Genomic DNA, 21,876 nt, shown 5'->3' with positions numbered 1-21,876 from the left:
GGAGGAATCCCGGAACATATTCCAGTCTGTTCTAGCAAAACAGTCCTGTAGCTTAGCATCTGCTTCATCTGACCACTTTTGTATTGATCTAGTCATTGGTGCTTCCTGCTTTAATTTTTGCTTGTAAGCAGGAATCAGGAGGATAGAATTATGGTCAGATTTGCCAAATGGAGGGCAAGGGAGAGCTTTGTATGCATCTCTGTGTTTGGAGTACAGGTGGTCCAGAGTTATTTTCCTCTGGTTGCACATTTAACGTACTGATAGAAAATTGCTAAAACGGATTTAAGTTTCCCTGAATTAAAGTCCCCGGCTACTAGGAGCACCGCCTCTGGGTGAGCATTTTCTTGTTTGTTTATGGCGGAATACAGCTCAGTAAATGCTGTCTTAGTGCCAGGCTTTGAGTGTGGTGTTATGTGAACAGCTACAGAAAATACAGATGAAAACTCTCTAGGTAGATAGTGTGGTCTACAGCTTATCACGAGGTACTCTACCTCAGGCGAGCAATAGCCCGAGACTTCCTTGTTATTTACAAAATTACATAGTCCGCCGCCCCTTGTCTTACCAGACACCGCTGTTCTATACTACTACTACTCAGCATGTAACCAGCCAGCTGTATGTTGATAGTGTCGTCGTTTAGCCACGACTCGCGAAGCATAAGATGTTACAGTTTTTAATGTCCCGTTGATAGTTTAATCTTCCGCATAGCTCGTCGATTTTATTCTCCAAAAATTGCACGTTTGCTAGCAGAATGGACGGAATTGGGGGTTTATTCGATTGCCTACGAATTCTCAGAAGGCAGCCCGCCCTTTGGCCCCTTTTTCTCTGCCTCCTCTTCAAGCAAATCACAGAGATCTGGGCCCGTTCCCGAGAAAGCAGTATATCCTTCGCATCGGATTCTGCTAGTCCGTGGTGAGTAATCGCAGTCCTGATGTCTAGAAGTTATTTTCGGTCATAAGAGACGGTAGCGGTAACATTATGTACAAAATACGTAAACAAACAACATCTGCCTTCCTCTCTGGCGCCATCTTATGTCCAGAACTGTGCTGTACGTGTCCTCATCCGCACCTCCCCCCGTGAGCACATCACTCCAGTGCGGATCAACCTCCACTGGCTCCTCATATGCTCACACATTGAGTTTAAAATCCTGGTTCACATCTACCAAGGTATCTACAACTCTGGACCAAAGTATCTGTCTGACCTCATCCTACCCTCCTGGCCCACATGCACCCTTTGCTATTCCAGGTCCATCTCCCTTCAGCAGCAAGACGAAAAACTATCTGATCTGATGACACATGTATATTAAATTCAGTATTATTATTATTATGATCATTGTTATTATTATTATATACAGTAGTTTATGAGTTTATTTTCTGCATATGCCTCCTTCTTTCGACGTCAAACCCACCACTGGTGTGTGGGGCCCATGAGCTCTAATTTGTCTCATCTGACCATAGTACCCGGTTCCAATCCAAATGCCAATGCCATTGACAAAATCCAGGAGTTTACATTTTGTTGGTTGCTCTCAACAAAGGCTTTTTATGGCAATCCTTTCAAATAGCCTATTGGCATGGAGGTGGCGTCTAATTGTAGATATGGAGACTTGGTGACCGTAAGAAACGTCAAAGTTCTGTCATTCTCCAACTGTGGCCCTTGAACTTTTTATTTTTTTTACCCAAGACCGCCTTGGGTAAAGATACACTCTACCAGGCAAGATTACTACTGTTCCAGTGACTTTTAAACTTCTTAACTGCTGCGCTAATAGTGGTAAGTGGTATATTTGGTTTTTCAGTAGTTTTTTGTACCCATTGCCTGTTTTATAAAAGTCAACAACCATTTGTCTATTTTCATTTGTGAGTTTTTTCCTTTCCCCGTGACAAATGGATTTGACATGCATGTTACCTAATTTCTATACCCCCAATAAGACAGGAAGCCATTAAAGCCATTAAAGGCCCTGCAGTGCCTAGCTCCACTCCTATTCCCCAGGCGCTGTCTTTTGATGACTTCTGTAACCGTAATAGCCTTAGTTTCATGCTTGTTAACATTAGAAGCCTCCTCCCTAAGTTTGTTTTATTCACTGCTTTAGCACACTCTGCCAACCCGGATGTTCAAGCCGTGTCTGAATCCTGGCTTAGGAAGACCACCAAAAATTCTGAAATCTTCATCCCTAACTACAACATTTTCAGACAAGATAGAACGGACAAAGGGGGTGGTGTTGCAATCTACTGCAGAGATAGCCTGCAGAGTTCTGTCCTACTATCCAGGTCTGTACCCAAACGATTTGATCTTCTACTTTTAAAAATCCATCTCTCTAAAAACAGGTCTCTCACTGTTGCCGCCTGCTAAAGACCACCCTCTGCCCCCAGCTGTGCTCTGGACACCATGTGAACTGATTGCCCCCCATCTATCTTCAGAGCTTGTGCTGCTAGGTGACCTAAACTGGAACATGCTTAACACCCCAGCCATCCGACAATCTAAGCTTGATGCCCTCAATCGCACACAAATTATCAATGAACCTACCAGGTATCACCCCAAAGCCGTAAACATGGGCATCCTCATAGATATCATCCTAACCAACTTGCCCTCTAAATACACCTCTGCTGTTTTCAACCAAGATCTCAGCGATCACTGCCTCATTGTCTGCATCCGTAATGGGTCAGCGGTCAAACGACCTCCACTCATCACTATCAAACACTCCCTGAAACACTTCAGCGAGCAGGCCATTCTAATTGACCTGGCAGGGGTATCCTGGAAGGATATTGACCTCATCCCGTCAGTAGAGGATAACTCGTTATTTGTTTTAAATGCCTTCCTCACCATCTTAAATAAGCATGCCCCATTCAAAAAAATGAAGAAACAGGAACAGATATAGCCCTTGGTTCACGCCAGACCTGACTGCCCTTGACCAACACAAAAACGTCCTGTGGCGTTCTGCATTAGCATCGAACAGCCCCCGTGATACACAACTTTTCAGGGAAGCTAGGCAGTTAGAAAAGCCAAGGCTAGCTTTTTCAAGCAGAAATTTGCTTCATGCACACAAACTCAAAATAGTTCTGGGACACTGTAAAGTCCATGGAGAATAAGAACACCTCCTCACAGCTGCCCACTGCACTTAGGATAGGAAACACTGTCACCACCGATAAATCCACTATAATTGAGAATTTCAATAAGCATTTTTCTACGGCTGGCCATGCTTTCCACCTGGCTACCCCTACCCCAGTCAACAGCACTGCACCCCCCACAACAACTCGCTCAAGCCTTCCCCATTTCTCCTTCTCCCAAATCCAGTCAGCTGATGTTCTGAAAGAACTGCACAATCTGGACCCTTTCTTTCTAAAATGGTCTGCCGAAATTGTTGCAACCCCTATTACTAGCCTGTTCAACCTCTCTTTCGTGTCGTCTGAGATTTCCAAAATTGGAAAGCAGCTGCGGTCATCCCCCTCTTCAAAGGGGGGGACACTCTTGACCCAAACTGCTACAGACCTATACCTATCCTACCCTGCTTTTCTAAGGTCTTCGAAAGCCAAGTCAACAAACAGATTGCCGACCATTTCGAATCCCACCATACCTTCTCTGCTATGCAATCTGGTTTCAGAGCTGGTCATGGGGGCACCTCAGCCACGCTCTAGGTCCTAAACGATATCTTAACTGCCATCGATAAGAAACAATACTGTGCAGCCGTATTCATTGATCTGGCCAAGGCTTTCGACTCTGTCAATCACCACATCCTCATCGGCAGACTCGATAGCTTTGGTTTCTCAAATGATTGCCTCGTCTGGTTCACCAACTACTTCTCTGATAAAGTTCAGTGTGTCAAATCGGAGGGCCTGTTGTCCAGGCCTCTGGCAGTCTCTATGGGGGTGCCTCAGGGTTCTATTATTGGACTGACTCTCTTCTCTGTATACATCAATGATGTCGCTCTGGCTGCTGGTGAGTCTCTGATCCACCTCTACGCAGACGACACCATTCTGTATACTTTTGGCCCTTCTTCTGACACTTTATTAATAACAACCCTCCAGACGAGCTTCAATGCAATCCAACTCTCCTTCTGTGGCCTCCAATTGCTCTTAAATACAAGTAAAACTAAATGCATGCTCTTCAACCGATCGCTGCCTGCTCCTGCCCGCCTGCCCAACATCACTACTCTGGATGGTTCTGACTTAGAATATGTGGACAACTACAAATACCTTGGTGTCTGGTTAGACTGTAAACTATCATTCCAGACTCACATCAAACATCTCCAATCCAAAGTTAAATCTAGAATTGGCTTCCTATTTCGCAACAAAGCATCCTTCACTCATGCTGCCAAACATACCCTCGTAAAACTGACCATCCTACCGATCCTCGACTTCGGCGATGTCATTTACGAAAGAGCCTCCAATACCCTACTCAATAAATTGGATGCAGTCTATCACAGTGCCATCCGTTTTGTCACCAAAGCCCCATATACTACCCACCACTGTGACCTGTACGCTCTCGTTGGCTGGCCCTCGCATCATACTCGTCGCCAAACCCACTGGCTCCAGGTCATCTACAAGACCCTGCTAGGTAAAGTTCCCCCTTATGTCAGCTCACTGGTCACCATAGCAGCACCCACCTATAGCACATGCTCCAGCAGGTATATCTCTATGGTCACCCCCAAAACCAATTTTTCCTTAGGCCGCCTCTCCTTCCAGTTCTCTGCTGCCAATGACTGGAACGAACTACAAAAATCTCTGAAACTGGAAACACTTATCTCCCTCACTAGCTTTAAGCACCAGCTGTCAGAGCAGCTCACAGATTGCTGCACCTGTACATAGCCCATCTATAATTTATCCCAAAAAGCTACCTCTTCCCCTACTGTATTTATTTATTTTGCTCCTTTGCACCCCATTATCTCTATCTCTACTTTGCACATTCTTCCACTGCAAATCTACCATTCCAGTGTTTTACTTGCTATATTGTATTAACTTCGCCACCATGGCCTTTTTTTGCCTTTACCTCCCTTATCTCACCTCATTTGCTCACATTGTACATAGACTTATGTTTCTACTGTATTATTGACTGTATGTTTGTTTTACTCCATGTGTAACTCTGTTGTTTTTTGTGTCGGACTGCTTTGCTTTATCTTGGCCAGGTCGCAGTTGTAAATGAGAACTTGTTCTCAACTTGCCTACCTGGTTAAATAAAGGTGAAATTTAAAAATACATTTTGAAAAGGCCACAATATTGCTCCTTAACCTAAGAATAATTTTAAAAAGTAGAATGTTAACGAGATCAATCATTTTATTTTGGCACTTATCTTTTTAGATAAAAAAACGTGTTAAAGAGCATATCTTTATCTGAGCAATTGTATTAGTAGAAAATAATATAATTTTGAGCATACAATATACAGTAGCTCAGTATTTGTATTATTTATTTTATACAGTCTCTTTTTGCTCATCGTTACCAAGGGTGACAATCATTTCTGACGTGACTGCATAAATAGAGAGAGAAAGAGATGGGGAGAAAAAACTTCTGAATTCCAGAAAATACTCAACAATAATGGGTAGGTCTCTCAAGCAGACAGGTTGACAGTTTATACGGAAATATATTCAACCCCCAACCCGTCCGTCCGCACCCCTCCAAACCCATCCTGGGCTTTTAAAATTCCACAGGGTTGCATTCTTGAAGTAGGAAAAGTGCTGTAGAAGCATAATGATGAGAGAGGGAGAGAGAGAGAGACACACAAACACAACACACAAACACACACACACCCACACACACAAACAGATGAGAGAAAGATGCTCTGGTCTTCCAGGGTGGGACACCATCACTCTGACCTGGCAGGGGGTGTGGCACAACGCAGTATTACTACACACAGGAGCCATGGCTGCATCACATCTGCATTCCAGCTGGAGGCGTGTGTGTGTATGGTGGGTAGATGAGGGTGGTGGTGGTGGTGTGCGTGTGTGATTCATATGGATAAGGCAATCATAATGAGCTTCCTCTGCTCCAGGTGACAGAGAGATAAGCCATGCAGTGAGATGAAACCACTCTAAATGCTGAGACAGAAAGAGAGAGAGAGAGAGAGAGAGAGAGAGGTGAGGGGAGAGAGAGGAGAGAGAGAGAGGAGAGATTCTGGGCATGTGGTCAAGGCTATTAGGGTGACTAATGCTAGCTACAGGTTAGCGAGACAGGCTGATGTAGTCTTGTGCCTTGAGCAAGGTAATTTAAACTGTCAGAATGTACATACCAACGTGTGCGTCAGGAATATGCAAGATACACAAGCAAGCAGTGGTCCTGGGTGGCTCAGTTGGTAAGGCATAGTGTGGCTTGCAATGCCAGGATTATGGGTTCAACTCCTGCTGGGGCCATCTATACAAAAAATATGTATTTTTATTTTTATTTATCTGTTATTTTACCAGGTAAGTTGACTGAGAACACATTCTCATTTTCAGCAACGACCTGGGGAATAGTTACAGGGGAGAGGAGGGGGATGAATGAGCTATGAGGATGAGGATTATTATTAGGGGACGGTTTGAGGGCCAGATTGGGAATTTAGCCAGGACACCGGGGTTAACAACCCTACTCTTACGATAGGTGCCATGGGATCTTTAATGACCTCAGAGAGTCAGGACACCCGTTTAACGTCCCATCCGAAAGACAGCACCCTACACAGGGCAGTGTCCCCAATCACTGCCCTGGGGCATTGGGATATTTTTTTGATGAGAGGAAAGAGTGCTCCTACTGGACATCCAACACCACTTCCAGCAGCATCTGGTCTCTCATCCAGGGACTGACCAGGACCAACCCTGCTTAGCTTCAGAAGCAGTGGTATGTAGGGTGGTATGCTGCTGGCATAATATATGCATATACTACTGTATTTTGGATAAAAGCTTATGCTAAATGAAATATGTTACTATTATATTAATCTGGAAACCCAAAACTAAAATAGTGCACAATTGCTTCAGATACTCAATTAGGATCTAGGGGGAAATGTATGAGAAAATATACTGGAACGAGGAGCGGAAGCTGTACGGCAGCTCCACCCCCTCCCTCCGCAAGTTTCTGGCAAGTCTATGGCCAAGTGTTCCCTCCCCTTCTGATTTCCGAAAGGTGCGCACGCCTACTAAATCCTGATTCGTTAAAATAGACAATGATGAAAAGCGTTAGCACCGGAACAACTAGTTTCTTGCTAGTCGTTGCATCCCACAGTCGTTTGACAGATGTCACAGTACCATTCATTTTAGGTCGTCTGTCCACGAGAGATTGTTATAATATTAATCCTAGTTATCCTGATCATAATTAACCGTAATAACTTCCCCTGTCAGCTAGAGCAATGGGCATACTAACAAGAACACGCTTTGATGAATCATTATCCATATGGGATAATATACACATTTTGCATTGACATGGATCACTATCATGAAAACTGCTACCAGAACATCAGTCATTGTTTGAAATGTAAAAAATAATAGCACTATTATTTGGTGTCACGCATCATGCCATTACATAGTAATCCACTCCTACGCTCGGTTTACAGTGCATCCACTCACACGCCCGCACGCATACACACTGATCTGCAAAAAGGCCAGCGTGCCAGACACTTGGTAAAAGATTAACACACCAGGACCAGCCTAGGCACTTGGAATCAATTCTGGAGTTCTTTTGAGAGTGCAGACACAGGGAGAACGAGGTACAAACTGTGGTGAACACCGGGGGAAACAAAAGGAGAAAGGACCTTGAGAGGATTCAGAAAAGGAAAGCCATTTTCTTTACGGTTGTAGAGGACGTGAAGTGCACTACTCTCGTGGTAATCAACTTGGTTTTGTTCATGAGATGAACTCTGGAATGTTATTAGTGTAAAACAGGAAGAAACTACATCTCTCTCAATCTCTCTCTCTATCACCCATATTTAACTCCTCTACACACTCCCTGTCCTTGCCTCTCCCTCTGTCTTTCTCTCTTCCTCTTTGCCTCCCTGCACACAGTGTAACCGTCTGTCTCGATAGAAGACACACACAGTCCCACACACACAGTCTCACACACACACACAGTCTCTCTCACACACACACACACACACACACACACACACACACACACACACACAGACAGTCAAACACACAGACACACACACAGACTCCTCCACTCCCATCGTGTTTTACTGCCGCTCCAATTAGCCACAACCAAAAAGGGATGATTCACTGACAACAGAAACAACGTGGCCCCTCTCTGTGGCCCCTCTCACTCGGCACCACCCGTTTGCCCCTCCTCTCTGTGATGGTTGTGACAGTACAGGATACCATTGCGATGGGGTCAAGGTGCGCCTAGACTACAGTGACTCAGATGGCTCTAATGAGGCGAGAGACAACAAAGACTACTGTGACCATGGAACTAGAACCACAAGGACTACAGTGATGGTGAAACTAGGACCCACAACCACTAATATGACCATAAAATGTGAAGCACAACCATGACTGTGACCATGAAATTAGGACCACAAAGAATACTGTGGCCATGAAACTAGGACCACAAAGAATACTGTGACCATGAAATTAGGACCACAAAGAATACTGTGGCCATGAAATTAGGACCACAAAGAATGCTGTGGCCATGAAATTAGGACCACAAAGAATACTGTGGCCATGAAACTAGGACCACAAAGAATACTGTGGCCATGAAATTAGGACCACAAAGAATACTGTGGCCATGAAATTAGGACCATAAAGAATACTGTGGCCATGAAATTAGGACCACAAAGAATACTGTGGCGATGAAACTAGGACCACAAAGAATACTGTGGCCATGAAATTAGGACCACAAAGAATACTGTGGCCATGAAATTAGGACCACAAAGAATACTGTGGCCATGAAACTAGGACCACAAAGAATACTGTGGCCATGAAACTAGGACCACAAGGACTACCGTGTCTGTGAAACTAGGACCACAAAGACTACTGTAACCAAACAAAAATACACATTAAACCTTAAAGGGGGTACAATGACCACAAGAGGACCACACAGGCAACCTACCACCATGTACATTTACTTTTTTGTTGTGGGTAGATCAGTTTTAATATTGCAGACAGATTGTAACTTCCATCAATGTAATTGTCTGCATCATTTCCAACCCCCCATATATTTTTGGGGTAAATATACAGTATCAGTCAAAAGTTTGGACACACCTACTCATTCCAGGGTTTTTCTTTATTCGCCTGGAATCTCTTCACCTGGAATACTATTCCAACAGTCTTGAAGGAGGCACACCTGTTAACTGAAATGCATTCCAGGTGACTACCTCATGAAGCTGGTTGATAAAATGCTAAGAGTGTGCAAAGCTGTCATCAAGGTAAAGGATGGCTACTTTGAAGAAAATTAAATATAAAATATATTTTGATTTGTTTAACACTTGTTTCTTTACTACATGATTCAACACGTGTTATTTCATAGTTTTAATGTCTTCACTGCTATTCTAAGGTTGTGAACTCTGCAAACAATGTGTCCACTCTGACAATGTGAACAGGAAGGCTGGAATAATATAGAATGCATTAAAATAGGTGACCATAACCAAAGTAACAAACATTGTAGATTAGAAATCATAGGAATTAACGGTAAATGTACTACTGGTGATATATGTTACGGGGAATTGATCGACACTAACAATTAAATGCAAACAATTCACACGAAGAAGTTATGAAACACAGAATCTGCACAAATTGGCGGAAAGTGCATTCTGGAGTGAGAAGTGCATTGTGCATCTGGTTGCATGGTCAATCCGATGTTTGCATTGGCCATGTAGCATTTACGGTGATACGGCCTCAACAGACGTCAGGGCATTCATACTTCTTGCACTTCGCGGAGCAGTGCAGATCTGTTGTCAAGGAAGTGAGTTTGTATTTATACAGGGTGTACCACCCCCGGCTACCGTCAACGAATCATGTCAATACGGAGATATACAGAGCCCTCTGCATTGTTACAAAACTTGGGAGGCGCATGACGTTGTGGTACGGAACTCGAATTCGCCTCTGCATGCCTCTAGAGGCTCCACAATTGTGTCACACCCTCCATATGGAGACTCCGACCACCTTTTCAAATCAAGCAAAAATTGGCTTTTAGTCTAGGCCTCTGCAATGGATTAGTTCACTGAGATGGCCGCATATATATATTTGCTAAAACAATCTCCGGCGACCAACAGCCGAACGACCAAACAATCGACCAGTCTACTAATTGGGGCCCTAACCCCATTACATGTTGCCAATAAAGCTACACATGCCATTTACCACCAGCTCGGTGGCCTTGTAGTTAGAGTGTCCGTCCTGCGATTGGAAGGTTTGGGGTTTTATTCCCCTGGTCAAGTCCTACCAAAGACTCTAGAAATGGGACTTGATTCCTCTCTGCTTGGCACTCAGCATTAAGGAGATGGATTGTGGGTAAGGCCCTGCAATAGGCAAGTATCCTGTCCAGGGGATGTACATTTAGCTGCCTCATGCTACAGAAACTGGCGAGATGGGCTCCTGCACTATTCTGGCTTGAACAAGTCTACTTACTTTATGCCATTTACCAGAGGCTTTTATTCAAAGCTAGATCACACTACATTCAGACAAAGCTGCCATCAGTTCAAGGGAGATAAAGTCCTCTGTACATCATGCGGTCGGCATGTGACCACTGTGCCAAGGAGGATTATGGGGGACATAAAGTAAAACATGACACAGCAGAGGTGATTAGAGATGGTTCTAGTTAGTCGGCAGTCGTTAGGTTGCCAGGAGAGAAAGAGAGAGAGAGAGCATATTAAAATCAACTGGCATGAAATGAAGATTGCCACATTATTAATGTTGGGAACCACCCCCGCTCACTAGAACAGCAGCATCTAGCCTGACTGGGGATGCGTCCCAAATGGCAACCTTTTCCTTATATAGTGCACACTACTTTTAATCAGGGCCCATACAGCTCTCGTCAAAAGTGGTGCACTACATAAGGAATATGGTGCCATTTGGGAAGCAGCCTGGGATCAGAGCAGCAGTCAGCAAGAAACAGAGAGAGAAATATACAGAGAGAAACACAATGAGTGACAGAGGGGTAGAGAAAGAGAATGATTTACTGAATGTTTAGCAATCAGCATTAAGGAGATGGATTGTGGGTAAGGCCCTACAATAGACTAGCATCCTCTCCAGGGGATGTACATTTAGCTGCCTCATGCTACAGAAACAGGTGAGATGGGCTCCTGCACTATTCTGGCTTGAACAAGTCTACTTACTTTATGCCATTTACCAGAGGCTTTTATTCAAAGCTAGATCACACTACATTCAGACAAAGCTGCCATCAGTTCAAGGGAGATACAGTCCTCTGTACATCATGCGGTCGGCATGTGACCACTGTGCCAAGGAGGATTATGGGGGACATAAAGTAAAACATGACACAGCAGAGGTGATTAGAGATGGTTCTAGTTAGCCAGCAGTCATTAGGTTGCCAGAAGAGAGGGAGTGAGAGATAGAGAGAGAGAGAGTGAGATAGAGAGACAGAGAAAAATAAAAGAGAGCGAGTATTAAAATCAACTGGCATGAAATTAAGATTGCCACATTATTAATGCTGGGAACCACCCCCGCTCACTAGAACAGCAGCATCTAGCCTGACTAGGGATGCATCCCAAATGGCAACCTTTTCCTTATATAGTGCACACTACTTTTAATCAGGGCCCATACGGCTCTGGTCAAAAGTAGTGCACTACATAGGAAATAGGGTGCCTCCAATCGTTAAGTTTGGTACAGCGCGTCGCCGCATCTCGTCAATATCAGATGATCATCAGCTGCTGTCAAACACAAGTGGATTTGAAAAGACGATTATTTTCCTCAATAGCATGCAGCGAATCTCTCTCTCCCCCTCTCTCCCTTCCTCCCTCTCCCCCCCCCCCCCTCTCTCTCTCTCTCTCTCTCTCTCTCTCTCTCTCTCCCCCCCCCCCCCCCCCCCCCCCCCCCCCCCCCCCCCCCCCCCCCCCCCCCCCCCCCCCCCCCCCCCCCCCCCCCCCCCTCTCTCTCTCTCTCTCTCTCTCTCTCTCTCTCTCTCTGCCTGGGCTAAGTCACTTCCTGATCATCCCCGCTCTGGGCTCGGGATAGCACAGAAACACTCCATTCCACAACATCAGCTGCCTGGGGCTGAGGAGAGGGAAGGGGGTAGGGGGTCGAGGGACAGAGTAGCGCTCATTGCACTATTAAGCAGAGCAGCGTTCCCGTGGAAAGGACAAACAGCCATAAATCGACAAGGTTAACGCTGGGTTACGAGAACAAGCAATGTACAGAATGGAGTGGGGTTTTTGCTCTTATTTCATTATGCCACTGTAATGTTCCTCCCCCTACATCCATACTAAGTACACACACACACACACACACACACACACACACACACACACACACACACACACACACACACACACACACACACACACACACACAGAGATACATCCAGCCTCCACACAATGCACTTGGTGTGATGTGCCATTATCACTGGGACTGACTCAGATGCTGGATGTGTGACCAAGACATAAGCAAGGTGTCAAAACCATCTGTTAAGATGCCTGCGTTACAATTCTCATGTGATCCCAAATGCAAATTAGAAAAAGCATATCCCGAGGCCGCATTCGTTGTAGCCGGGGACTTTAACAAAGGACATTTTAGGAAAATTCTCCCAAAATTCCACAAACACATCTCTTGCCCTACTCACGAGAGAAATACTACATTGTTATTCTCCATTCTGAGGCGGATACAAAACCCTGTGCAACTGTGTCCTAGATTTCCTGACGAGCCGACCCCAGGTGGTGAGGGTTGGAAACAACACTGGGGCACCCCAGGGGTAAGTGCTAAGCCCCCTCCTGTACTCCCTGTTCACCCATGAATGTGTGGCCATGCACAACTCCAACTCAATCATCAAGTTTGCTGATGTCACGACAGTGGTAGGCCTGATTACCAACAACAACCAGACAGCCTACAGGGAGGAGGTTAGTGCCCTGGCGGAGTGGTGCCAGGAAAATAACTTCTCTCTCAATGTCAACAAAACGAAGGAGCTGATTGTGGACTACATGAGACGGAAGAGGTAGCACGCCCCCATCCTCATCAATGGGGCCGCAGTGGATATGGTCAAAGGCTTCATGTTCCTCAGCATGCACATCACTGAGGACCTGATATGGTCTCACCACACCGACACCATGGTGAAGAAGGCACAACAGCACCTCTACAACCTCAGGCGGCTGAAAGAATTCTGCATAAGACCCTCACATACCTCTACAGATGCACCATTGTGAGCATTCTGTAGGGCTGCATCCCCGCCTGGTATGGCAACTGCACCACCCTTAACCGCATGGCTCTCCAGAGGGTGGTGCGGTCAACGCAACACATCATCGGGGGCACGCTGCCTGTCTTCCAGGACATTTCCAGCACTCGGTGTCAAAGAAAGGCCAAGAAAATCCTTAAGGATCTCAGTCACCCAAGCCACCCAAGTCCCCCAACCCACATACAATCGGCTATCGTCTGGCAGATGGAGACAGTACAAGTGCATCAGTGCCAAAATAGAGAGACTAAAAAACAGCTTCTATTACCAGGCCATCAGACTGTTGAACAGCTTCTATCACCAGGCCATCAGACTGTTGAACAGCTTCTATCACCAGGCCATGTCACAGCCATCACTAGCCGTCTACCAGGTGATGCACAATCACTCACTCATACCAAACATACACACACAAGCTAGGAAACAAACACCTCATACTCACAAACACACACACACTCACACAAACACATTCTCATATTCAAGCACACAGCCAACGCTGCTGTACCATGTCATTGAACCACTGAAGACTTTAAATACTGTATTCCCGACATACTGTACCAGTCAAAAGTTCGGACACTACTCATTTAAGGGTTTTTCTTTATTTGTACTATTTTCTACATTGTAAAATAATAATGAAGACATCAAAACTCTAAAATAACTCATATGGAATCATGTAGTAACCAAAAAAGTGTTAAACAAATCAAAATAGATTTTAGATCTTAGATTCTTCAAAGAAGCCAACCTTTCCACTGATGACAGCATTGCACACTCTTGGCAGCCTCTCAACCAGCTTAACCAGGAATACCTTTCCAACAGTCTTGAAGGAGTTCCCACATATGCTGAGCACTTGTTGGCTGCTTTTCCTTCACTCTGCAGTCCAACTCATCCCAAACCATCTCAATTGGGTTGAGGTCAGGTGATTGTGGAGGCCAGGTCATCTGATGCAGCACTCCATCACACTCTTTTTTGGTCTAATAGCCCTTACACAGCCTTGTATGTTTTGGGTCATTGTCTTGTTGAAAAACAAATGATAGTCCCACTAAGCGCAAACCAGATGGATGGCGTATTTCTGCAGAATGCTGTGGTAGCCATGCTGGTTAAGTGTGCCTTGAGTTCTAAATAAATCACAGACAGTGTCACAAGCAAAGCACCCCCACACCATCACACCTCCTCCTTCACGCTTCACGATGGGAACCACACATGCGGAGATCATCCGTTCACCTACTCTGCGTCTCACAAAGACACGACGGTTGGAACCAAAAATCTCAAATTTGGACTCGTCAGAACAAATGACAGATTTCCACCTCATGTTTCTTCCATTGCTCGTGTTTTTTGGCCCAAGCAAGCTCTTCTTATTGGTATCCTTTAGTATTGGTTTCTTTGCAGCAATTCGACCATGAAGGCCTGATTCACGCAGTCTCCTCTGAACAGTTGAGATGTTGAGATGTGTCTGTTATTTGAACTCCTTGAAGCATTTATTTGGGCTGCAATTTCTGAGGCTCTAATGAACTTGTCCTCTGCAGCAGAGGTAACTCTGGGTCTTCCTTTCCTGTGGCGGTCCTCATGAGAGCTAGTTTCATCATAGCGCTTGATGGTTTTTGCGACTGCATTTGAAGAAACTTTCAAAGTTCTTGACATTTTCCGCAATGACTAACATTCATGTCTTAAAGTAATGATGGACTGACATTTCTCTTCGTTTATTTGAGCTGTTCTTGCAATAATATGGACTTAAAGTTAAATAAAGTTAGCACCTGTATACCACCCCTACCTTATCACAACACAACTGATTGGCTCAAACACATTAAGGAAAGAAATTCCACAAATACATTTTTAACAAGGCCTTTCACTCATGAAGCTGGTTGAGAGAATGCCAAGAGTGTGCCAAGCAGTCATCAAGGCAAAGGGTGGCTACTTTGAAGAATCTCAAATCTCAAATATATTTTGATTCGTTTAAAACTTTTTTGCTTCCTACATGATTCCATACGTGTTATTTCATAGTTTTGATGTCTTCATTATTATTATACAAAGTAGAAAATAGTGAAAATAAAGAAAAACCCTTGAATGAGTAGATGTGTCCAAACTTTTGGCTGGTACTGTAGCTCATTCTAAAATGTATACTACTGTACTTTGTTTTTTAATGACACTTTATACACAAAACATATTTATTTATATACTGTATTCTTGGCATAGCTCACTTTAATATATCTACTGCTGTACATATCATTCTTATATCTTGTGTAAATTAATCCGGTGTACATATGTATAGAAACAGGAAACAGGATGAGCTCAATTTCGAGTCTCATAGAAAAAGGGTCTGAATACTTATGTAAATCAGGTATTTATGTTCGATATTTTTTATAAAATGTATAAATATTTCCAAAAAACTGTTTTCGCTTTGTCATTATGTGGTATTGCGTGTAGATTGATGAGGAAAGTGTTTTATTTAATCAATTTTAGAATAAGGCTGTAACGTAACAAAATATGGAAAAAGGGAAGGGGTCTGAATACTTTCTGAATGCCCTGTACATATGTATATATTGCATTATGATTACTGTTACAGCGCTATTTGGGTTGTTAATTGGATTCAACCCAACATTCTTACTTTCTTTTCTTTTTTTACATTATAAATATTTGTGTACTTGTTTGACATTTTACTGCATAAGCATTTCACTGCATCCGCTATAACATCTGCTAAACTGTGTACGAGGCCAATAAGAGACAGAGGGGAGAGTGAGCAATAGAAATTAAGACCAAAATAATTTTTCTTCCAAAAAAGGTCCAGTTGCCAGGACAACAAATACAAATTCCATCTACAGTAGACACCGTTGCCCTAGAGCACACAAAGAATGCACCACAGGTAACTTCCACAAAGCTGTGAACCATCTAAGAGACAAGGCAAGCTCGGGCCGTCTATGCCATCAAAAGGAACATGAAACTCAACATCCCAATTAGGGAAACACTTCAATCAGTTGTAGAACCCATTGCCCTCTACGGTTGTGAGGTCTCACCAACCAAGAATTCACAAAATGGGACAAACGCCCAATTGAGACATGCAGAATTCTGCAAAAATATACAATGCAAACCCTCAAATAATGCATGCAGAATTAAGACTAAACCTGCTACCTCCAGAAAAGAGCTGTTCAATTCTACAACCACCTAGAAGGAAGTGATGCCCACACATTCCACCACAAAGCCCTCATCTACAGAGAGAAAAGTCCCCTCAGCCAGCTGGTTCTGGGGCATTGTTCACAAACACAAACAGAACCCCAGGACAGCAACACAATAAACCCAAACAAATTATGAAAGAGCAAAAAGAGAACTGTATGCCACTGGAAAGAATCAACCAAAAAATAAACAGAGCAAGTTGCAACATTATCTGGCCTTTAACAGAGAGTACACCGCACCGTGGCAGAACACCTGAGCACTGTGACTGACCCCAAATTATGAACATCCTTGACTATGCACAGACTCGGTGAGCACAGCCTTGCTATTGAGAAAGGTCGCCATAGGCAGACCTGGCTCTCAAGAGAAGACAAGTTATGCGCCGACTCCCTGACCTCCTGCCAAATGTATGACCATATTAGAGACACATATCTCCCACAAATCACACAGACGCACAAAGAATTTGAAAACATATTAAACATTAATAAACCCCATATCTGTTAGGAGAAATACTGCTGTGCCATCACAGCATAAAGATGTGTAGCCCGTTGCCATGAGAAAAGGGCAACCAGTGCAGCACAAACAACATTGTAAATACCACCAATATTTATCTGTTTATTTATCTTCCCCAACTATTCGTACTACAACTATTTGCACATTGATAAAAACACTGTGCATAGCTAATAATATAACACTTTCAATGTCTTCATCTTTTTCAAATCTTTTATTGATGTTGTTGAATTTGATCCTTCTCCCTTTTGTTGATTGTTTATTTCATTTGCTTTGTTTCCCAATAAAGCCCCTTCGAATTAAACTGAATCGAGAGAGATAGAGAGCAAGGGGAGAGGGAGGAAAGAGATAGATAAAGGGGAGAGAGAGGGGGAATACAAGGAGGGAGAGAGAAAGAGGAGAGAAAGAAATTGAGGGGAGAGGAAGAGAGAGAGAGCTAGGAAGTGACAGGTGCACTAAAAGCCAGGTGAATCTGGTCCAGCTGCAACGTTGATCCACACAGGTGGAGCTGCTTAGCATTATGAGAAAACAGGCAAACGGAGAGGTTTTATGAAGAGGAACAAGAGGAAGAGCATGGAGATGAAAAGCGAGGGAAAGGGGGAGGTATTGGTGCTGGAAGTTGTAGGGGGTTGCATATGCTGCTATCCTTGACACATTGTTGGCACCTCAGCGTACCTATAGACAAGGTGCCAGGATTTGGGGCGAAAAAGGAAAAAGCCAGAACGCAGCAGAGGGAAATCTAAACTGCCATCTGCTAGTCCTGGTTCTCCAACACGAGCTGGTCTTTATTCAAACTGTCTAGGCAAGGGCTGCAATATTCCGATAACTCCCCCCAAAATGACCAGGTTCCCTGGTAATCAGAAGGGAATAAAAGGAAAACCTGAGCATTTTTTGGAAAGTTACCAGCATTTTGCAATCGCAGTCTAGACAAAACCACATTTAACTAATTCAGCTTTCCAACTCAAGACAGTGTGGAGCCAGGACCCAGGGTGTGTGTGTGTGTGTGTGTGTGTGTGTGTGTGTGTGTGTGTGTGTGTGTGTGTGTGTAACAATCTATGCACATACACACATAGTGGCACAGCAGACAGGTACACTCCCTCCAGATCCCCTGTGCTGTTTGCTACTCAGTCATGTAGAAACCAAACTGACAAAACAAACCCCTACAGTAGCTCTCTCCATTCATGCTTTCTCTACACTGTCATGCTCCAGCTCACTGCATACCAGATAGAATACACAGAGATAGAAAGAAAGTGTGTGATGTGTCAGCTTTAAGTTAAGAAAAGGTGAAACAGTGTTGTGTGTGCACTGTAGGGTTGCACATTTCACAAAACTTTCCCCAAACTCACAGGATTCCCGGATTTCCTGCTTATTCCCCGTCTGATTCTAAGGAATCTTTTGACCAGGATTTTGGGGGGAATTTTAAGGAAGTTACTGGATTTTTCTATTCATATTTGAGTTAAGAATACTGCAAGTGATATGTGGTTGGAGAAAGTGCAAAAGAGAGAGAGAGAAAGAGAGAGAACGAGAGAGAGAGAGAAGAAAGAAAGAAGTAGAGCGAGGGAAAGAAAGAGAGAGTGCTCACGTTGTAGAGGATGTCCACCCATCCCTCCATGGTGATGCACTGGAAGACGGTGAGCACGGCGAACAGGATGTTGTCAAAGTTGGTGATGCCGTAGTTGGGGCCGATCCAGTACTCTGTACACTCTGTACCGTTAGGACACATCCTGGATGGGGCCTCCGTGCCACAGGGGAACGCTGCCGCACGCTCACCTGGATGGGGGGAGATGAGATGGTAGAGGGAGGGGGAGGGAGAGAGAGAGTATGTGGGGGGGAGGGGGGGAGGGATTGAGGGAGGGAGGGAGGGAGGGAGTAGGTGAGGGAGGGAGGGAGGGAGGGAGGGAGGGAGGGAGGGAGGGAGGGAGGGAGGGAGGGAGGGAGGGAGGGAGGGAGGGAGGGAGGGAGGGAGCATTTGACTGGGCAAATAACCATCATCCGTAATTCCATGACCGTCACAGTCTTAGTAATTACATTTAAAACATACACACTGGAAAATTATATTAGCTTAAAATACAACATACACATACAGTGCCTAGTGAAGGTCTACACAGCCCTTGCACATTTTTCTATGTTAAAATATAATCCACACATCTATTCAATTGGATTAAATTCCTTACGGATGTTCACAATCTACTCCACATTTCCAAACTGAAAGAAAGTGTTTTGAATATTTTTCAAATAAATAAAAAATACCAAATTTTGTAGAATCTTATTGAAAATGATACACTGCCGAAGGTGCTTCTACCAAGTGTTAACTCTGGGGTGTGAAGACATACACAATCAAGACATCTTTTTTTATTTATTTTTTGTTAATTTGGAACATTTTCTATTATTTTTCTTTAACTTTGAAAATGTGGAGTAGGGTGTGTAGATCAGTATTTATTCCCTTCTGAGATGTCATTTTAAGGCAGCAAAATGTAAAGACTGTGCAAGGGGTGTATAGATATTCACCAGCGACTGTACACACATGACACACCGCTGTGCACTCAGCGCTGAATGCAACAGCACACCGGCTGAAGATTCACATGCTTGACACACACACACACACACACACACACACACGCACGCACGCACACGCACGCACACGCACACACACACACACACACACACACCTCCAGCTGGGACAGCCAGCTGTCATCACTATGCTCAACTCACCCTCCACGCCCTCAGAATCAGTCTATCAACATGTAAACAAGCCAGCGAGGCCTAAAACTTGGTACTCTGTGTGTGTGTGTATATGTATGTGTGTGTGTTTGTCTGTGTAGTGTCTGTGCTGGTGTGTCTGTGTCTGTGTGTATGTACTATGTATGCGTAATCAATTCAAAACTCACCAGTGTCGACAGTGAAGCAAGTGGAGTGGAACTTGCCCATGTAGAACTCCACTCCGATGATGGCAAACATGAGTATGGCGAAGAAGAGCAGCATGCCTATCTGGAGCAGAGGCACCATGGCCTTCATGATAGACTTCAATACCACCTGAAGACCTGTAGAGAGAGATGGACCGGGGTAGAGAGAGAGGTCGATGGGGTGGAGGGGGAAGGAGAAAGGTAGAGGGGGGTGGGAGAGATGTGCAGGGGGTAGGGAGAGAGGTGGAAGGGGGAGGGAGAGAGTTGGAGGGGGTGGGGAGAGAGGTGGAGGTGGTAGGGAAAGAAGCGGAGGGGGTAGGGAAAGAAGTGGAAGGGGGAGGGAGAGAGTTGGAGGGGGAATGGAGAGAGGGGTCGCCATTGGTATTTGGTCCATGTAAGATACAATAAGATATGTTATTTGTTTAGTCCGTTTGTGTTTGTGTTTTGAAAAGCGAATGATCTGTATAAAAAATCTTGAATCTTTCATTCATGCTACAATAAAGTTATGGTGCACAATGAGCAACCTTTGACCTGTTGTTGATGTCAGTGACTTACTGGGGATGCCAGACACCAGTTTGAGAGGTCTGAGTACTCTCACTGCCCGCAGAGTCCTCAGGTCAAAGTCTGACCCCACCGTAGCCAGGATCCTGTTCAGGCACACACAAGACAACGGAAGGAGAGTCAGGTGAGTGCATTCAGAAGACGCATGTCTACTCAGGGCCATATTCAGAACCTAAGACACAGCCTATAGCATAATAAATACTGTTTGATTACATGTGCTATCGAATTTTAATCCGCCTGATTCCCCCTTTCTTTCTCTCTCTCAATATATGTTCCCAGTGGAGCAGCGAGCAGCAGGTCATTGTGGGTGAACGTCAGCTTCAGAGCCACAGCTGGAAGGCTGCATCAGGCCGCATTAGAAGCAGAAGCACATGGAGGGGAGACAATTAAGTGCTGCACTAAAACCCACTGAAACCCACGCTCTGGGCTGGAGAGAGAGAGAGAGAAAGAGAGAGAGAGAGAGAGAGACAGAGAGAGAGAGAGAGAGAGAGAGAGAGACAGACAGACAGACAGACAGACAGACAGACAGACAGACAGACAGACAGACAGACAGACAGACAGACAGACAGACAGACAGACAGACAGACAGACAGACAGACAGACAGACAGACAGACAGAGGGAATTGGAAGGACAGGAAGAGAAGGAGAGGCGGACAGAGAGGGAGATATATATGTGTTATTGTGAGGAGAGAGGGAGTAGGAGGAGAGGATATAGGGCATGAATATAAATAACAACGTAATGAATTAAGCTAAATAGAGGGAGGATAGAGAGGATGAGGGATCGAGGAGAAGAGAGAGAGATGTAGAGTAGCTTTATGGGTTGAGAGATCATGCAGTGTTGGAGGGTAAAGGCATTATGCATCATTACATGTGACAGAGTTGTCTCAACACCCCCACTGTGCATCCACACACACGCACACACGGGCGCACACACACACACACACACAAAGACCTGTGTTCATATACTATTTAGGGTATTTTAATTACTTTCAAAGACATTTGGAATAAGTATTTAGACATTTTATTTTTGAAAAGACAAGGAAATACCCTTGGAAAGTATTGGCAAACATTTTAAAATACTCATACTGTATTTGGAAATACTCAAATACAGATACAAATAAATACTCCTGCACTCCCATGCATTTGAAATACTTCAAGTAGTTGCTTTGACCCACATTTTTTGAAAATACTCAAAATACACAAAAAACAAGTATTTAATAGACATGTATTTGAACCCAGGTCTGACACACACGCGCGCAGACACATAGACAATCAATGTCCGTGTTAATCTAATATCAAATATTATCCTATCAAATACTGAATCAAACCTACAGCTAACAGAGCAAGTAGCTACAGCTCCCTCTGTTGATAAACGCAGAGGACTGCACTGCCAACGTGTCTGAGCACACCTTCCAGTCCAGGGCTAAGCTGTCAGAGTAACACACACACACACACACACACACACACAC

At 44.4% G+C, this 21,876-nt stretch overlaps 1 protein-coding gene across 1 annotated transcript in view; it reads right to left on the bottom strand.

Annotated features, from left to right (window-relative positions):
* cacna1bb (calcium channel, voltage-dependent, N type, alpha 1B subunit, b) overlaps positions 1-21,876 on the bottom strand; it is a 214,265-nt gene that overhangs the window by 113,471 nt on the left and 78,918 nt on the right. Inside the window, exons 4-6 of the mRNA XM_036967489.1 lie at positions 20,402-20,493; positions 19,832-19,984; positions 18,526-18,713 (exon numbers count right to left, since the gene is read on the bottom strand). Of these exons, the coding sequence (XP_036823384.1) occupies positions 18,526-18,713; positions 19,832-19,984; positions 20,402-20,493 (433 nt within the window). The remainder of the gene's footprint in view (positions 1-18,525; positions 18,714-19,831; positions 19,985-20,401; positions 20,494-21,876) is intronic.

The sequence above is a fragment of the Oncorhynchus mykiss genome, chromosome Y (assembly GCF_013265735.2).
Source record: "Oncorhynchus mykiss isolate Arlee chromosome Y, USDA_OmykA_1.1, whole genome shotgun sequence".
Classification (NCBI taxonomy): domain Eukaryota; kingdom Metazoa; phylum Chordata; class Actinopteri; order Salmoniformes; family Salmonidae; genus Oncorhynchus; species Oncorhynchus mykiss.
Note: the sequence above shows the minus strand (reverse complement) of the source record. Positions and strands in the feature narration are given on the sequence as shown.